This window comes from Numida meleagris, chromosome 4 (assembly GCF_002078875.1).
Source record: "Numida meleagris isolate 19003 breed g44 Domestic line chromosome 4, NumMel1.0, whole genome shotgun sequence".
NCBI classification, from domain to species: domain Eukaryota; kingdom Metazoa; phylum Chordata; class Aves; order Galliformes; family Numididae; genus Numida; species Numida meleagris.
In genome coordinates, this window is record NC_034412.1 from 7,710,788 (window position 1) to 7,727,604 (window position 16,817).

The 16,817-nt window shown below is 42.4% G+C and overlaps 1 protein-coding gene across 7 annotated transcripts in view; it reads left to right on the forward strand.

The window, feature by feature from the left end:
* The window catches only part of ATP11B (ATPase phospholipid transporting 11B (putative)), a 101,695-nt gene that overhangs the window by 42,897 nt on the left and 41,981 nt on the right, over positions 1-16,817 (forward strand). For all 7 annotated transcript variants that reach the window (XM_021396991.1, XM_021396989.1, XM_021396992.1 and 4 more), the window contains exons 2-3: positions 13,623-13,739; positions 14,366-14,455. In XM_021396991.1, the coding sequence (XP_021252666.1) occupies positions 13,623-13,739; positions 14,366-14,455 (207 nt within the window). The remainder of the gene's footprint in view (positions 1-13,622; positions 13,740-14,365; positions 14,456-16,817) is intronic.

The following is a 16,817-nucleotide window of genomic DNA, read 5'->3' on the forward strand; positions in this document are numbered from 1 at the left end:
GCCTCCTCGCGCGCAGCCGACGCCCGGGCGCTCCGCCGCGGGGCCGTCCCGTGAGGCGCGGGGCGAGGCCGGGCTGGGGGCGGCGGGACTCGGGGGGAGCGCTTCTCCCGGCGGGAATGCGGGGTGCGGGGCTGACCGCTGTCACTGCCGTTTATTTTTTGTTTTTCTTTTAACGAATATCACAGGGTTTGGAGCAGTTTTGCTGTGGTATTTTGTGATTTAACCTTTTCTTGGAACCACGTTGACGGTGGGGAAAGGACATTTCCTTGCCTGTGGCCTCTTTCAGCTCCCCAAACTTGTGAGGGGAGGACAGCAGGCCTTTCACTGTGGGCTGACACACCTAGGGTTCGCAGGCCTCGCTTCCTCCTTTACGTGGCGAAGCCTTTGAAGGTTTTGCACCTGCTGTGCGTGTGTGTCACTGCCCTGTACCTCAGAGCATGGCCGCTGTGCTTAGGGCTTTGAAAGCAATGGGAAGTGAAGCAAAACCGTAGGTGAATGTAAATGCTTTTGGGGGAAACTCCTTGGGAAAGGCTGCAGTAAGCATGTCTGCTTCACAGCCCATGCTGCTTCATGCTGTGCGAGGGCACTGGTGCAGCCGCCGCTGTACGGTCTGTGTGTACAGACTGTGTGTGGTAGCAGGGAAATGCATCACGTCCACTGCTTCCCTTGAAATGTTGGTTTCTGCCTCTTTCCTGCATCATTTCTCTTTGGTTTTCTGAAAGAGTGAAATCGATCCACTTGTAAACTTCTTCCACTGATTGCAGCTACCTTGCACCCCAGACGTTACTCAGGCTTGTATGAAAAAAAAAAAGAGTTTGCCTTTTTCGTATTTATGGCTAAATCACTTGTCTTGTGAGTGATTCCTTTGATTTGTTATATGGCTTTTTGCAAAAAGAGAGTTCTTTATTTTTTGTTTCTCCTACCTATCTTCTGTCGACCAAAGCAAAGCCATAAAGTTTAATTAAGTACATTTAGTGAGAGGTTAAAAATCACTTTATAGTCCTTTAACAGCACTGTGTTTTTTGTGATGGTCTCCGTGGCAGCTTGACAGCAGCTGACTGGTTTGCTGTAACACCAAGATCTATTGACCTGGAAATTAATTACTCTTCTGGAGCTCCGATTGCATTTCTCCATTCGGTAACAGGCATGCACATATTTGTTAAAATAAAGCTTGCTTGGCGTAACAGCTATCATTTTTATTTCCTGTGAAGGTGGCTTGAGGTTGTTGGAAGTGGTTTTTAAAGTTGGCTGCTGTAGAGCTGTGATTAGGAGACGCTGCATCAGTGCTAGGAATCCATATATCAACCATGCCTGCTTTTTTTTCTTTCTGTACACTGGCCAGCTTTCCAGAAACACGTCTGGCCTTAAGAGAAAGTAAAAAAAATTAGTGTAACAGGATGAGCAATACTCTTGGCAGTAAGAGGGTTTTCTTCTTCTAAAGGAAAACGTTTGGTGGGAAAATAAGTGCTTAAAACTTGCACTGGCTTTCACAGGAGAGGATTAGGATTGTTGAAGAAAAGGACAATAAGATGCTTCAACAGGGAGGAAATGATTGGAAACATACAGGTTTGGTGTTTTTCTTTCTGTAGCCCTCACTGCTTGACATTAATTGCTGTTTCGCAGCTCATTAAGTTGAAACATGGCCTAAGATAGGTATCACACTGCACATTTCTTCAGAGGGACACTCAGACAGCTCATCCCTGTGTATGATTATTCATTTAACGTACATTCCACGCATTTACTTCTTCATACGGCTGTGATGTTTAGTTTGTATTAAGAAAGAATGTCAGAAAGCTGAGAACCAGGGGAAAGATGTTGAAGAGATAATTGATGCAAGTGGGAAGAGCGGGATGACAGAACCAGGGTTGTTTTTTGTAGTGGGGATGGCTCTGCCATTTAAGGAGCACTCAGACTATTTGAATCAAAAAATGGCAAAGTCTGTCTGAGATATTTCAGATGAAGGGAGAAGAATGTGTAGGATTGGATTCCTCTAGAGCATGCATTTCTACCTGTGTTAGATGTGGCAACAGGTTCTGAAAAAACTATTCCTGTCCGTATTGGAACAAAGCACATACGTGGGGTGGGAGTCATCGATGTTGGTGGTTGTAGTAATATGAAAGAAAAAACGATGGTATGTGAAGTGTTGGACTGAGAAAGAGAAGGGACTGGTACTTTGCTGAGGGTAGTTATTAAGTACTCTATATGAAACCAGTGAATATTTCACAACTTCTTGTTTAAGAGAACTGTATTTCATGTACTCATTAATGAGATGGTCCTAAATGCATGTGTGCTTGAAAACCTGTGTTCTCACCTGAGTAGTAAAAGGGGGCAGGGAAAATGAAACAGGTGTTCTTAGAAGCAAGTCATGAGAGGACCTGGTACACAATTCAAATGGTTTCAGCTGTGTTCTTGAAGTGGTAACTTTGCTGTGCTTTAGTCTGGGAACATATAGGAGTGACTTCCAGTATATAAAAAAAGACAAATGGGTGACAGTAATAGTGTTGCTCGGTCTTTAGTGCCTGCGTGGGACTTTCTTAGAAATTTTCAGGAGTTTTTGGTAACTTGGCTGTTAGTTTGCAGCTAACAACCCCCTGTCACTCGCAGTCTGGGGTTTTGTTCATCCGATGCTGTCCAGTAGTAAATGTACTGTTCAGTAAGTCAGTAGCAGCTTACAGCATTCTAGTCAGTGCTATAATATCCTGTTAAAACAGGTTTTACGTTATTAAAAAATGTGCAGGTAAATGGAGTCTAATTACTTGTGTTAAAAAACGACTGAAATGCCGTGGTGTGTGTGAAAGAGGAGTGCTGAGCAGAAGGATGCTGAGTTGCGGCTGCGTTACCTTGAGCTTGCAGGCAGGCAGTGAGCATGTGGATTTGCTGCGGGTTGCATAACACCACAGGCACGGCCAGCTCTGCTTGAAAAAAGCAGCCGAGTAAACAACAGTTGATACGAAGCGTCATTCCTATTGAAGAATAGGACACTTGATTTGCATTTCCAAATATGGTATGATAAACTACGTTGCTGCTCTGTATACAGCATAGTGTTGTGGTAGCTCTCTGGGTGAAGTTTGAGCAGTGTGAGCGCAAAGCATGAGCACCAAGTGGTGCGCAGGGTCTGGGCTGCGTTAATGTCCTGATGGTGTCTATGCAGCGTAAGAGCTATTGCAGTGCTATCAACAAAGTAATGGTGATTTAGCTGTCTGGTAGGCAGGTCTCCAAAGTTGTGGTAGAACAGCTGTGTGCAGGAACCCAGCTGCGGAGTTCTGCAATTAGTCCTGCTGGGTGAGCACAGGTCCACAGATTTCCCTCCTAGCTGCTGCTCTGTGGGGTCTGGGCCCACTGATCTGTTGTGCAGCAGTGTGGTGGTGTGCGAGCAGCAAGGGAGATGTGGGTGTCTCCAAGAGCTACCTGCACAACCCTCTTCTGTGAAGGACAGCCCAAGAGAAGCAGAGTTGGGCTGTACTTGGCAGAGTATTTTCTTCCTACAAGAGGATCACGGGGAATGCTTGCGCTTGTTTTGTGTTGATTGGTATTTGGTTGTGGTTTTTGTTTTCCTCCCAAGGACAGTATCAGTAGATTTGGTTGTCTTTTCTGTGACTTCAAATGAAAAGTTTTGCTCTTCATGGAAACGTCCTTGCATAGAGTAGCACTACAGGCCTGTATGTCAGGTTTTTTTCCCTTTCCTTCCAGGTATTAGGATCTGTTAAGATGCCCTGAGAGGAGCAGATGGTATTCTGTAATAACTCACTGTTATCTGCATTCTGAATAAGAAGGACAGCACTTGATCTCTTTGTTTATGCTGATTTGTGTGCTTTTTTAACTTAATCATTTCAAATAGTCAATCCAGTGCAGGTGCTTGGGTGTGGGGCGTGTGTGTTGTTTATTTGTTTGGGGGTTTGTTTCGGTTTAGGAATTGCAAGGTTTTTGCATGCTGAAAGTACTTTAAACTACTCCAATGACTGAGAATCCTGGCTTCTGGTATCCCTTTGATTTCTGGATTACATTTTTTTTTCCCCTCCTTTCTTACCTACTAATGGCTGTGCACTGTTTTGATAAAAATGAATGGCTGTTAGTCGTATACTTGGAAAGAAAATGTATATTTGCTCAACTAGAGTTCCCCTAGTTCAGACTGCCCAGCTGAAGCCTTCGGTGCTGTCACCGAGAGCTCACAGTGAGAAGAGTGTTGGAACAGTTCAGGGGCTGCACTGCTTCTGTTTGAGAATGATAGAGTCATTAAGGTTGGAAGAGACCATGCTGGGGGGGAACTGTGAGGTTGTGATCCGCTTGGACTTAACACAGGAGAATGTATGGCTGTGAGTTTTAGGCTGGAGCTGTTCTGTGACCTGCTAGACTAGTCCTCCCGTTGCGTTTGGGTCTTTTAACCTTATTTTCTTTTAATATTCTGCAGCTGCTGAGGGCTAATGCATTTTGCAGCACAGTGTGTTCTAGAGCGTGCGGAGCCTGGCCCTGCCTGCCGCCAGCTGGCTGTGCTGGGGGAGGCATCCGCTGTGTCCTGTGTAAAGTTTTACATCTTGTCTCATAAAAAGAAACAAAACCCTACCTAATTAAACCAGTCTTAACGCTGTTATTTTTTTAAAGAAGATTGTTTTTAAAAAATGGGAAAATTTGAGTCATCGGGTGTACTGTGTTGGTATGAGACTGGTGGTTTAACCTGTACCTTGTCCTGTTGTTTTTTTGGTTGTTTTTTTTTCCTAGCCACGAGCCTTTTTAGCAGCAGGTTTGTATTGTGCCAGACTTCCAGTTGTCACGCAGCAGTGCAATGGTTTCCTGGGCTCTGTGTTATCTCTTCACTATGGAGGTCCCGCTCCCTTAATAGCTATTTATGGTTCTGTGGGGTTACCTGTAAACTCTCCTCAGAAGATAAAATGTACAATCTAAGGCAAGTCAATCTGTGCTGAATTAAATAATTTACTATCTGTGTTATTCGATTGGTATTTGATTTTCCTAGTTTTGGATGGATTGGCAGCTGTTGTTTTTTTCTTGCTGTGATGTCTTCTGTTGCATGACTGCATTTGCCGCTGTCTCACTGAGGACGAAGCATCTCCAGCATACCTTCTAAAAAATCCTTTAATTTCTAGCACGATGTCTCTTTGTAAGCCAGCAGATTAAAGCTGCAGACATCTGACAAAACGGCTCTGTGAAAGCAGGGTCATCTCTTCAGCAAAACACAGGTACGTTTGCTGCTAGACTTTTTTTTTTAATATACAAACCCATTTTCAAGTGCCTGCTGTTTGAAGGAAAAGGGGAACAACAACAACCACAAAACTCAAATACCACCACAAAGCAATAGGACAGACAGTGGTGGAAACGACAGAAAGTAGAACCAACAGCCACGCCATCATGTAGAAGATCTTGCCATTCCTCGGCCGCCCGTGTGCTCTTCCTTAAGAAGACTTTTTGCTTCTTGCTTGCTCTGAGAGTGAAAGTAACCACGGCAGAGGGGAGGTAATGATGGAGGCACAGTGAAGCTGTTTGTTTTCATCCTGAAATATTGTACAAGGAAACGTTTTAAATGCCATATACTGAAAAGTGTATTTTGGTATGTGTTGTTACATTTAGTTACTCCTTCATTCCCTTGCATCTTTCTGTGCTAGTTCTCTGTGTGGCAGTGCTGACTTCTGCAGATATTTAAATATCTGGAAAAAGAACTGTGGCAAAGTAGAAAGGGAGCTTATGATTTCGCGAGCTTTAGGGATGAAGATGTACATAGACATGTCTGAAAGCAGTACATTAAGCTAACACGTAGGTCCTAAATCATGTTTGAAAAGGAATTAAAACTCAGAGTGGTATTTGATAAAAGGAGTAGCCTCAAATCTGTGATGTTTACAGAGCAGACTTCATCAAAGCTGTTAGAAGGGGGAGCCGGGCAGTTCTAGCTGTGAGCTCTTTGCTTCCTGTGAAATTTGTTGAGCAACAACTGTCAGAGTGATTGCCTGTACAACTTTGACACACATTTTGAAAAAGCCTTCGGGTTTATTATCTAGGGCCTGGGGTGTTTCTGGAAGAATTTTCAAGTTTTTTCTCATATTGGAGGGTAATATGAATTGAACTTGCAGCCCAGCAGCTGATCAGCGTGGGTAACTGCTGCCTGTTGGAAGTCATCTGAATACTGAACACAGGGCTGCTCAGTATTCCCGTGGGATGATGGCTGTATGGGCAGCACAGGGCAGGAACCTTCTGTGCTGAAGGAACCGTGTGAAACAGGTTCATAAATGGCTCTTCAAAACAGTGGGCAAACAGCATTTCTTGCTAAGTTAATAGTACACGTTGTTTCCAAGCAGTTGGAGAGATGCGGGATTCTTTTGTACTTGTCCAGTCACGGAATTGACAAATGTAGTTTTTGTGTGTGGTGAAATGGCGAGCTGCAGGCTGGACGCTGCTTTGGATTTTAAGTGAAAAACAAAGTTTAGAGTGTGGCACAGATTTGAACGCCTCATTTTTATAGTAGATTGTTTTTCTTTGCCTTTAGTATTAAGTGACTTGAGTGAATCCAGTGACCATGAATAGAGTATAATTAGATATTTATTTATTTAGATACTATGATTATTCAAGGCATGTGAAGGAATTTTGTGTTGAATGTCCCGTGTACTGTCCTGGTTCTGTACCTCTTGGAGTGATTTAGTTGGCTTGGCTGCTGTTACTTCTGTGTGATGGAGCACTGCAGAATTGTAGCACTTAACATGTTCAAAGTGCTTCATGTATTTTCAGCAAACATAAACTTATCATGCTTTTTGAGCAAAAGAACAAAGCCTTTGGACCACGGATACTGTTGAGCTTCAACTTTGACCTCTTTGACCATCATAATTCAATTTCTTTTTTATTTAAGGGAGAAAAAGAGCCCTGAGTGGCCTTGCAAAGTAAGTAGGGAACCACCAGGCATTTCCATGAGCTTGTGACTTTCTGCTTGAAATCTGAACGGCCAGTAAATTTCTTCTGGAGTTAAATGCACTTCCATTGAAGTGTCTCATTTTCCTGTCATCTCTGAAGCAGATTGCTTTGCCATGCGTGCATTTGATTCTTGCCAGAAGTCTCTGCTGCCATTTTCCTCTTGTTCAGTGGTTTCCTCATTCATTTCTTATTACTAGCGCATTTTTACCTCTGCAGCAATACAGACAACCTTTTTTTTTTTTTAACTTGCCATGCTATCCAGGTGATGCAGGGTGTGCAGTTAGAGGTCATTGGTAAAGGTGGATGTGTGCCATCCTGCAAGTACATGAAGAGGAGGAATATATCGTAGGCATTTGGTTAATCAAATAGTGTGAACGCAGGAGCGTAAGAATTCTAAGAATGTTGTAGAAAAAATGCAAACTTGGAATTCTGTTGAAGACAGACATTTGTTTTATCGTATGATGTCTGTGGTGGATTATGCTGCATAAATGCAGCGATTTGGATTGTAGAGGCATACGAGAGAGCCTGTTCCTGAGCTGATGTGGAGTTGGATTAGTTTAAAATTAAGCAGCGTCCCGTAATCTCTGTTACAATTTTTCACTGCTGCCAGAACTGAAGATCTCATAGGTCTTTGAAAGAGCTCTGGTAGAAAGGCTGACTCGTGTTGTCAGCTGGCTTTTCCCTTCGGGTTTTACTGGTGTTACACGGTCAGTGTGTTTGGCATCAGTCAGCGGAGCAGGGAGCTGGCACGGCTGGAGGAGGCTGCTTTGGCTTGCTCCTTCCTTGTGCAGGTAAACAAGGAGTGGATGGTGGTTTGGTTTTCCTTTGAGCAGGGATTTCTCCAAACTCTTTCTGTGGGCATCCGATGGGCGTTCAGACAAAATAAATGAAGATAAGAATGGCTTGAGCTGCGTGTGAGCAGGCCTTTGTTCCAAGCACACCAGCATGACCTCTCTAAACGCAGTACTAGGTATTTATTTATTGACTTTGTGGAAGGAATGTTTCTTGCTTTCATGATCTCTTGTTTCCTACAGTGTTTTCACCAAACAGTGTATTCTGACAATAGGTGTTTTGGGAAGTTACAACATGGGGTGCTATCAGCTGTGCTGAACAACCGCAGCCTTGTGAGCAGGAAGAGGACGCTGCCGGAACGGTGCACGACTCACAGTGCTCTTTTATGTCTTTACTGCAGTAATATTTGAAATTGCATGGCATTATGTAAACCTTGGGTGCTTCAGCTGTTTCTCTGCTTGTTTAAAATTGCTGTGAGAGGCTGTTCCTTCCTTCATGCTAACCTTTGATATGACGAATTCGATTCGACTACTGCCCGGCTACGTGACTGAAAGTATTATTGCTTACTGTTCTGAGTATAAATTTACACAGGCTTCTGAAAATGTGTGCAGAGTGTGAATAGATCATCTTATCTGACAAAAGGAGAATTATTCCATGTATATTAAAAAAATCCGAAGCAAGAAACTTAATTTCCTCAGAACACCTTTAATCAAACCGTATCTTGGCAGTGGGTAATAGCAGGCTTTGGGGATATGTGCCAGGAATGCCATGGTGTTTCTGCAGCCGTGGACAGTCAGTCACCTTCCCAGGTACATGAGATCGTGGGTCAAACTAAAGTTACATTTATTACTATTGTAGACCAGTGCGTGGTGCCTGAAGGGCGTTCCGGAGAGCTGCTGCTTTCCTGAGCTGTGTTCAGTGCGGTCTCTGAAATGAGGAGGAGCCTCTACTTGAGCCTTCCTTCTTTCAGACCCCATCGCTGAAACTGGATTTGTAGCAGGAGTTCCTCTTGCAAATAGGATTTTCCTTTTTTTTTTTTTTTTTCTCCCTGTAAAAAATGTGAATGATCAAGAAACACAGGGGGATTATTAACATGCTACTTGTAGGCAAATCTTAAGCAAAATTGCTTGTCAGATGACTTGTAAACTATCGATGCACGTGTTACAAAGCTTGGAACAGCAACTAATTTGTTGTGTACTGGTCTCATGTGTCACTAATCCTAATCCTAGCTGAGAGATCTGCAGATTTCTGCTGTCTCACTTGACAGCACTCTGGAGTGCTTGGGGACGGTGTGAAGGTGTGCCGTCCTAGGGTAAGCTTTCGTGGGAGTGATATTAGTGAAATAAGTGCGCGCAGTAGATGGAGGAGGGTTTTCTTTTTTTCTTCATGCTTGCGGGTGATGGGATGGCCGTCTCTTCCTTTGCACAGTTCTGTTTCGTGGTGCTTCTCGTTTGCTTACTCGTTTTCTTCAGTTACCCAATTCCTTGTTCGTGCTCCTGCTGCTTGAGCAGCAGCAATGCAAAACGTCTTCCACGCTGCACGTTTATGTTGTGCCAGCCAAGCTGCTGCGTTGACCATGTAAGCAATTGTTTTAGGGAACTGATCCATTAAAAAAAAAAAACAACACACAACTGGGCACATAGTGGCTTTTCAGCCGGGTCAGTTTCCCCCTCCCCTTTACCATAGAGCTGTGCAGGCGGTTCCCCAGTACAGCGGTGAGCTGGAGGCACGGTGTGGGAAGCAGAGGAGAGGTGGCTGCTGGAGCCATGTATCAAAGAAATAGCACAAAATCACAGTCAGAAAATTTCCCTCAGTTCTCAAGGATGTTTTCTATGCTGTTTAAGAGGAGCTTAATTTATTACGCAGAGGATGTCTTTGTCTAACTCGAAACACTGAGGAAATCGCTACTGAAGTGTTCAGTAAAAATGCCTTTGAGTTTGGTTAGAGTCAGTACAGATTTATATTCTAAAAAAAAACAAACATGAATCGCCTTATTTTTTTTTCTGTTTTCCAAAGAAATAGTCTGGCTTTCTGCTTTATAAATCAGCTTGACTCAAACATCATTGTGTTGTGTATAAGTCGTGTTCATTTCAACTATTTTCAAAAACCAAATATTTCAAGTTTATCTGGGTGCAGATTTTCTATTAGGCTGCTGTGTAGGGAAGGTGAAAGAGGAGAGCTGTATTCCAGTGCTAGATGATGCCTGGTTTCAGCTTTTAAAAAAAAAAAAAAAAGCTGAGTGGCTCAGCTCCAGCCAATAAATCTATATTTAATTTGCAGCATGAAAGGAGGAAAACAAGTCAAGCAGATTTTTTTTAAGTCAATCTTATGATCAAAATTGATGTTTATTTACAATTGATTCGTGTAATACACGTGATTAAGGAGTCTTAAACATCAGGTTTTGCAATAAACTCTGCTTTATTTGTTACGAAGTCAATGGGCTGTGAAGTTAGGTAGGAATCACCTCACTAAACAGCTGTAGGAAAAGTAAAGTATCAGCGACAGCTATGATTTTTTTTTCTCAAGACCCAAAACCTGATGTAGGGATTCCCTGCTCGTGCTGCTTAGCTGCTGAAACCCTTTGAGAAGGACACGTTACCCTCGTTCTGCAGCTCAGTTTCATAATGACGTTAGAAACAGAGAAAGAAGCTGCTTCCAAGTGAAATCAGGAAGCAACGTGCTCCCTGCAGCGCTCTGCTGGTTTGCATGCAGCTGCTGCCCCAGTCCCGCTGGGCAGAGGTTTGGGCTACAGGCCGGGGCTGCGGCGGGGGCAGGGTCTGTGACAATCGTCACAGTAATTGGAGAGCTGCAGCAATTTCTCTTCCTGAACAATTAAATTCTGCACAGAAGTTGAACTTTCTTGGAAGGGCTGCGTAATTAAAATTTCTGTGGAGGAGAATTCTCATTAGAGAATTATGTAATGGCAGGGTTGCTGGGCGATTTTCAAACATCTCTCATGGTTACAGAAATAAAAATCAGGAGATGTGGGTTCCTTTCCCAGCCCTGCCTCTCGCTCCCTGTTGTGGCTGTGCTCGGGTCGCTGGGGTTGTCAGGGTTGCATCCTCTGCCAGCCAGAGCTCTGCACCTCCAGAGGTTCCTGTCCTCGGCCTTTCCGCCTCCTGAGTCTGCTGGGTGAGCAGCTTTGGCACTTTGCTGTGATAGATCCGAACAAAGCAGAGTTAGACCTGTGTGAACTGCAGTTTTAAGCTGTTTTGGTCACACAGCTGCAGCTGTAAACTCTCGTGGCTTGAGATTCTGATTTGGAAACACATCCCTCGCTTGTAACCCGTTGGTCTCATTGAGCAGAGCTGTTCTCTGCTAAATGGGCTCCTTCAGCCAGGGCTGCGTTGTTTGGGGGTCCTTCCTCTACTAAAAATGTCACAAAGCTCATCGATTTTCAGGTGCTCAGATAGTGACCTAAAGGGAATATATAAGTACTACAGAAAAAAATATTGGTCATCTTGTAGTGACTTTTATTGAAACAAACGAAAAATTTCACTTTGAGTAAGAAGCACGACGATTACCATTTCCCACCATTGGAAGGCTGCCTGTTGCTTTCTTTGTTTTTTCACTTTTCCCTCTGCTTTACGTTCACCCGTTTTGAAAGGGAGAATGTGACTTTCCAAAGTGAGAGTCTGGCATTTCGTGAGCGCCAGACATGTTCTGAGATAGATCTGTGTGCCTGCTCTTACTAATTAAGCACAGTGTTTTTCTTACTTGCAGAACAGCTACATTGTGGCATCTTCTGTATTGATTTACAAATAATGTGTCGCAGATGCCATCTCCAAACTGCTGCCGCTACAAACATTCATTTTCTTTTTCATTTTATGTCAGCATTCAACAGGTACTTTTTTAATAATCTCGCTTTCGTGTTTATATTCCTTTTCTCAGAGTTGTGAACAGCTCTTTCCTTTGTGTTTTTGGCATCCTGTGTGTACGCTTTCCCAGTCCTTTCCCATATCTACTCTTTCACCCCTCTCTTATTGTCGTGCAATGTGCCTGCTGCGGCCTTCTGCTGCTCACCATAGAAGCTTTGTTCTCCTTCAGGTCTCTCTGAGAACTCTCCTGTTCTTCCCTCCTTCTTTCTTCTACACCTCTTTCTGTCTGAAGGGAAATGCTTCTGCTTTAATGATGACTAATGCAGTAACTTGCAGGTTTGAAGGGATTTTTTAATTATGCCTTTACTTTAAATGACGCTGTCCTAAACGTGAACATACCTCATGTCCTACATTAGAGAACTTTATGGGTGAGTGGAAATGCTCACTTGCTTGTATCAATCATTCCTTTGTGTAGTTTGTTGTCCTCACTGTTCATCATCTCCATGGTTGATGGGTACAGAAGTCTCTTCTGCTGGAGCTCTCAGAAACAGCGGCTCTTATTAGAGATGAACCAATGTCAGAGCCTGGTTTCACAAGTAGAAAAATGCAACTGCAAAGGTAAATTCCTCACTGCCAGTACTGGAAGTGGTAATGCCCTTTCTGCCTGTTTTATCAGTTGTCCTTTCTCTTGGTGTCAAAGAACAAGGAGTCTGTGTATACGACACAAATCATATTCGTCAGTTCGAAGATAAACACCTGACTCTCGTGCTGAGATCATGACTTCCCACACAGCCACTGGTGGGAACAACTTGATGGTTCCAAGTTTAATTGCTGGTTTGCACCACACTGTAGAGCTTTTTATTTTGTATTTTAGTCATTTTCTTGGCCCGTTATCTGAATTATGTGTCACTGTCTCTCTTGTTGTCTTTTGCTATCACCTGCTTCTGCAGGTCAGAATATAAGTGCTGGCAAAGGCTCTGTGAGTCATGTAGCCCTAGGAAAGGCTCAAGTGAAGATAGGCGAGAGTGACCTAGATATAAGCCCTTGTGTTACGAAGACATCACTGCCTTCCCACGTGACTTGTTTTGGTTTCTAATTATTCCTTGCCATCAGAAAGGAATTTCTTTTTCCAGCACCAAAACTAAGTTTCCTTTGCTGCACCTGAAGCCTGCTTCTATTCTTCCTTACCCTTAGATTACTTCTCAGTGGAAGCATTCTTTATGCTGGAAGATGCGCTAGCGTATCCTGAGTTTCCTCTGCCTTATGCTGTCACCTCAATTTGTTCACTCTTTGCTGGTTATTGTTCAACCTTGTACTATAACTCATGTTTTCAGTTATACACCGTGTTACTTTATACGTCATGTTTCAGTTAAATACCTGCATTCCCCTCTGCTTGCAGAGGCAGTTGATGAAAATCATGAGTGTTAGACCTGCAGCAAGGCTGAAACTATTGCAAAGCATTTCTGAGCAAAATTTGTGTGTTTGCTTTCGCTGTTGTTGTTGTTAATGTATGAATCGATGGTAGAGTCAATTTTGAGATTTGCCAACCAGTCTTTGGAGATTGAATTTGTTGGTGAAAAACTGGGCTGTCTAGTCTGGCATGTATGGTTTTATTTTTAAGCTGGCAAGAACTTGTACAAAACTTTGTACTTGTACAAAAACCAGTTACCACAGCGTAGTTGTGTGACCAGTTTGTTTTGACTTTTGCTTTTCTTTTGATCTGTTAGGGTTATCGTGGGCACAGCCGTGATTTTTTTTTTCCATAGTTTACATATTTTCATCTCCATTTCTGCTTCTTTTCTCCTTCAGTTTTCATGAGGCTTTTTTGAGGCTTGTGATTTATTGTTCTTTCTTTTTCCAGGATGAGTACACAACTGCAAATTTGGATTTTTTTTAATTCAACTTTTGAAAATTCTCTTGACACGGCAGACTTTAATTTGTGGGTTAATTTTCTTTCCGATTCAAAAGCCAGTGTTCTAAATCTGTTCCTTCATAGCTAGATATCATTTTTCAGCACAAAGTCAGCAGATCTTTATTTTTTTTAAATGATAGGTAATAAAGTAGTCTTTCCTGACCATTTGTTTATCTTATCTTGTGTTCCAGGGTTTTGACCCACCGCATCAAAGCGATACACGCACTATTTATATAGCAAATCGTTTTCCCCAGCATGGCCATTATATTCCTCAGAAGTTTGCAGACAACAGAATCATATCATCCAAGGTAAGGGCAAATACTAGATACATCACATCACTCTCTCCACAGAGCCTATGTATAGAATGATGAGGCATGCTGGTCAGACCTTCTGAAGTGGCTTTTAAACTAGTTTAGCCCATGTCTGGGTGTGATTTAATAAGAAAGGTGAAGGGTTTTTTTTTGTTTTGTTTTGTGAGGATTTATCAAATTGCCAAATCATAAGCAAGGAACTGCAATTGCAGATTCCCTCCTAGTGTGGCCTTGGATAGGAATCAACAGAACTGATGGGAGGGGAGTGTTTTGTCATTGAAGTGTAGGAAAGAAAGGGTATAGCTTCAAGAATAAATCTCTTCTCCAATAGCCTGGCTGCAAGAAACCAAACTGGTCTGGTTGCTCCTATCCAGATTGTTGTGAGGTCAGTTAAAATGTTGTCTGTAAAGGCAATGCGGTTGCTACTCCTGCTTTCCTTCTCGATGTCCTTCATGGGCCCATGAGATTGGATATAGCTATTCTGTGTGGGAAGTAGGGCACAGCCAAGGGGCAATTTGGGGAGGGCAGAAGTTAAGGGAGTTTGATGGGAGAGAAACTGAATTCCGCTGAAAAATTGTTCAGCACGTCATGACTGTTCTTCTTTTTTTTTTTTTTTCCTTCAGTATACGGTGTGGAATTTTGTTCCAAAAAACTTATTTGAACAGTTCAGAAGAGTAGCCAACTTTTATTTTCTGATAATATTTTTGGTTCAGGTAAGTTGAATAATACTCTGTTTAGCCATAGAAATTGAGGTGAAAATTGCTATTTGTGTTGTGAATTCTGCCACTGACTTTCCGTTTTATGAATTTAACTTCACAATTTACATATTCTATGTGTAAAAACAATACATTTCCAGCTTTGCTGGTAACATTTGAAGTTTGCTTTCATCAAATTGGACGGTGTTGCACGTTCTTGTTCTGTATGGACTCTTACTTTTGTAAATCAATACGTGGTTGTCAAACAGTTCTAAAATCCTCAAATTCAATTTCTTCACACAAAAGGAGCACGCAGAATTTACAGCTAGGATTGACAGTTTGTCAGATTTGAAGGCATCAGGGCTGCCAGTAAAGTACAGGTCAAAAATACCACTGTGGCTTTTGAAGCCAGATATATTTCTTTTAATTAAGAACGTCTACAAGAATATTGAAGGGATAAGTCTGTAAATTTACCGTGATATTTGTACCTCCAGCTCTGTAATTGTACTTAAATTCTCTTGAGCTATTGCAGACTTAGATGAGGGATAAGTGAGAAAGAGGTTGTAGGGAGAGGTAATACCAGTTTGAAAGACTCAGTTCATATCTAAGACAGAGACATTTCGTTTGTTGTGAAATAAAATACTTGGCATGTGTACAGCCCTCCATGGTGATTAACCAATACTTACATTGTGCACCTGAAAAAGGTGGTACCTCATTTGACAAAAACAGGAGTAGGGAAGTGTTTATAAAATTTGTCTGTGATTATGCCATGTGGAAGTAGCAGGGCCAGCTGTGCATTTCTTAATCCATTGCCTCCTGTGTCCCTTGCTCTTTTTCTTTCACACGTGATAGGAATTGCTTAAGTCATATTGTTCTAGCTTAGTTTAACAGAACATGTTTCCTGTTCTGTTGTCATAGTTAGGAATGTTGACTTTGTCCTTCCTGATGTGTTGTTCCATACTGTTTAGTGTATCATAGCACAAGGAAGATGGGAGCATGCCGGAGATAGAGCATAAATGTTACTTTCTGTTACTACAGACAGTGTTGCTTTTTTCAAGCTTTTATTTCTTCCTAATGCAAATTTTCTTACGTAATTCAGTTTCTGTCACATTCCTTTCAAACTATTAGTTTAGACTTAAGTAATATCTAAACACAATGTCCATGAACCACTGTGAACCTAAAGGCAGAACTTCTATTCAGAGTGTAATCCTATTCTTCTCTCAATTTATGACTCAAGTGAATACCCTAATTTGTATGAGCGATGTCTTGTGTATATGTCTTTGTTCTTGGAAACATAATAGGAGTAAAGCTGCAGTCATTTTTGTTCTTCATTGCTGTTTTTCTACTGAACAAAATTCTGTTTTTATTCAAATCCCATCTAGAATTCATTAACGCATAATACTTTCTACAAGGCGAAGGTGCCTTTAACATTTGATCACCATGGTTTCTCCTCTGTCGTATGAATCTCACGTGACCACAATGCAGTGTTTGTCACTGCCACTTTCATCCACTGGGGATGACAGGGCTGGGGCAGGTTGTTATTTTGTGTTTAAATGTGTAGCGCAATCCAGTCCACATTGTCCACCTCACATAAGCATGCCAGAAACACGGTGACAGACTGCATTTTGGTTGCGTGATGCTCTGACCAGGTGTATGGTGGATATGAGTCCATCTCTGCAGCAGACGCCAGGTCCGTGGCGTTCTGATGAAATAAGAGAAGCAGCAAGATGCCATGGTGATTCCCCCGGGAGAAAACTTGCTCCCCTTTAACACGTGAGCCCATCTTGAGAAAGAAGGGGAGACTGCAAATGGCAGAAATGTCTGGTTAGGCTTATCAAGCCAGAAATGGAGGCTCCTGATAGGGGCTGTCTTGGACAGGAAGCTGCCAGGCTGGAATTGTAATGCTGCAGTTGAAGAACACGCTATATTGCAAGCTAGGTCTGATTTTGTTGTCTTTTCTAAGTTGTCTGCATCTCAGTGGAAAAAAAAAATAAATTGTGCGTGTTTTGTATTGTCATAATCTGTTTTCTCTGTGGTTCTTGGCTCTTAACAGAGTAAACTTCATGTGTGATTTTTTTTCTTCTTTAATGGTTCCCAAAGCAATGCCATAAGTCTCAGGTAAAGTGAATCAAATCAGTGTCTGTGGTTTTGAATAGCTCCCTCGTGTATATTTTCTTTGCAGCACTTGACCGTGATGTTTTTTCCTGCAGCAGAGGAGAGTCACCAGCATACCACTTCCCCCACCACGCACACGTACATCATTTTAGTATATACACTGCACTTTGGCATGAAAACAATGATAGCACAAATTGTAAAATGCGCATGTTGGAGAAACCAAAAAGGAGCTGCCTAAGAAGAGGGGTTCTTTAATGCCTGAACT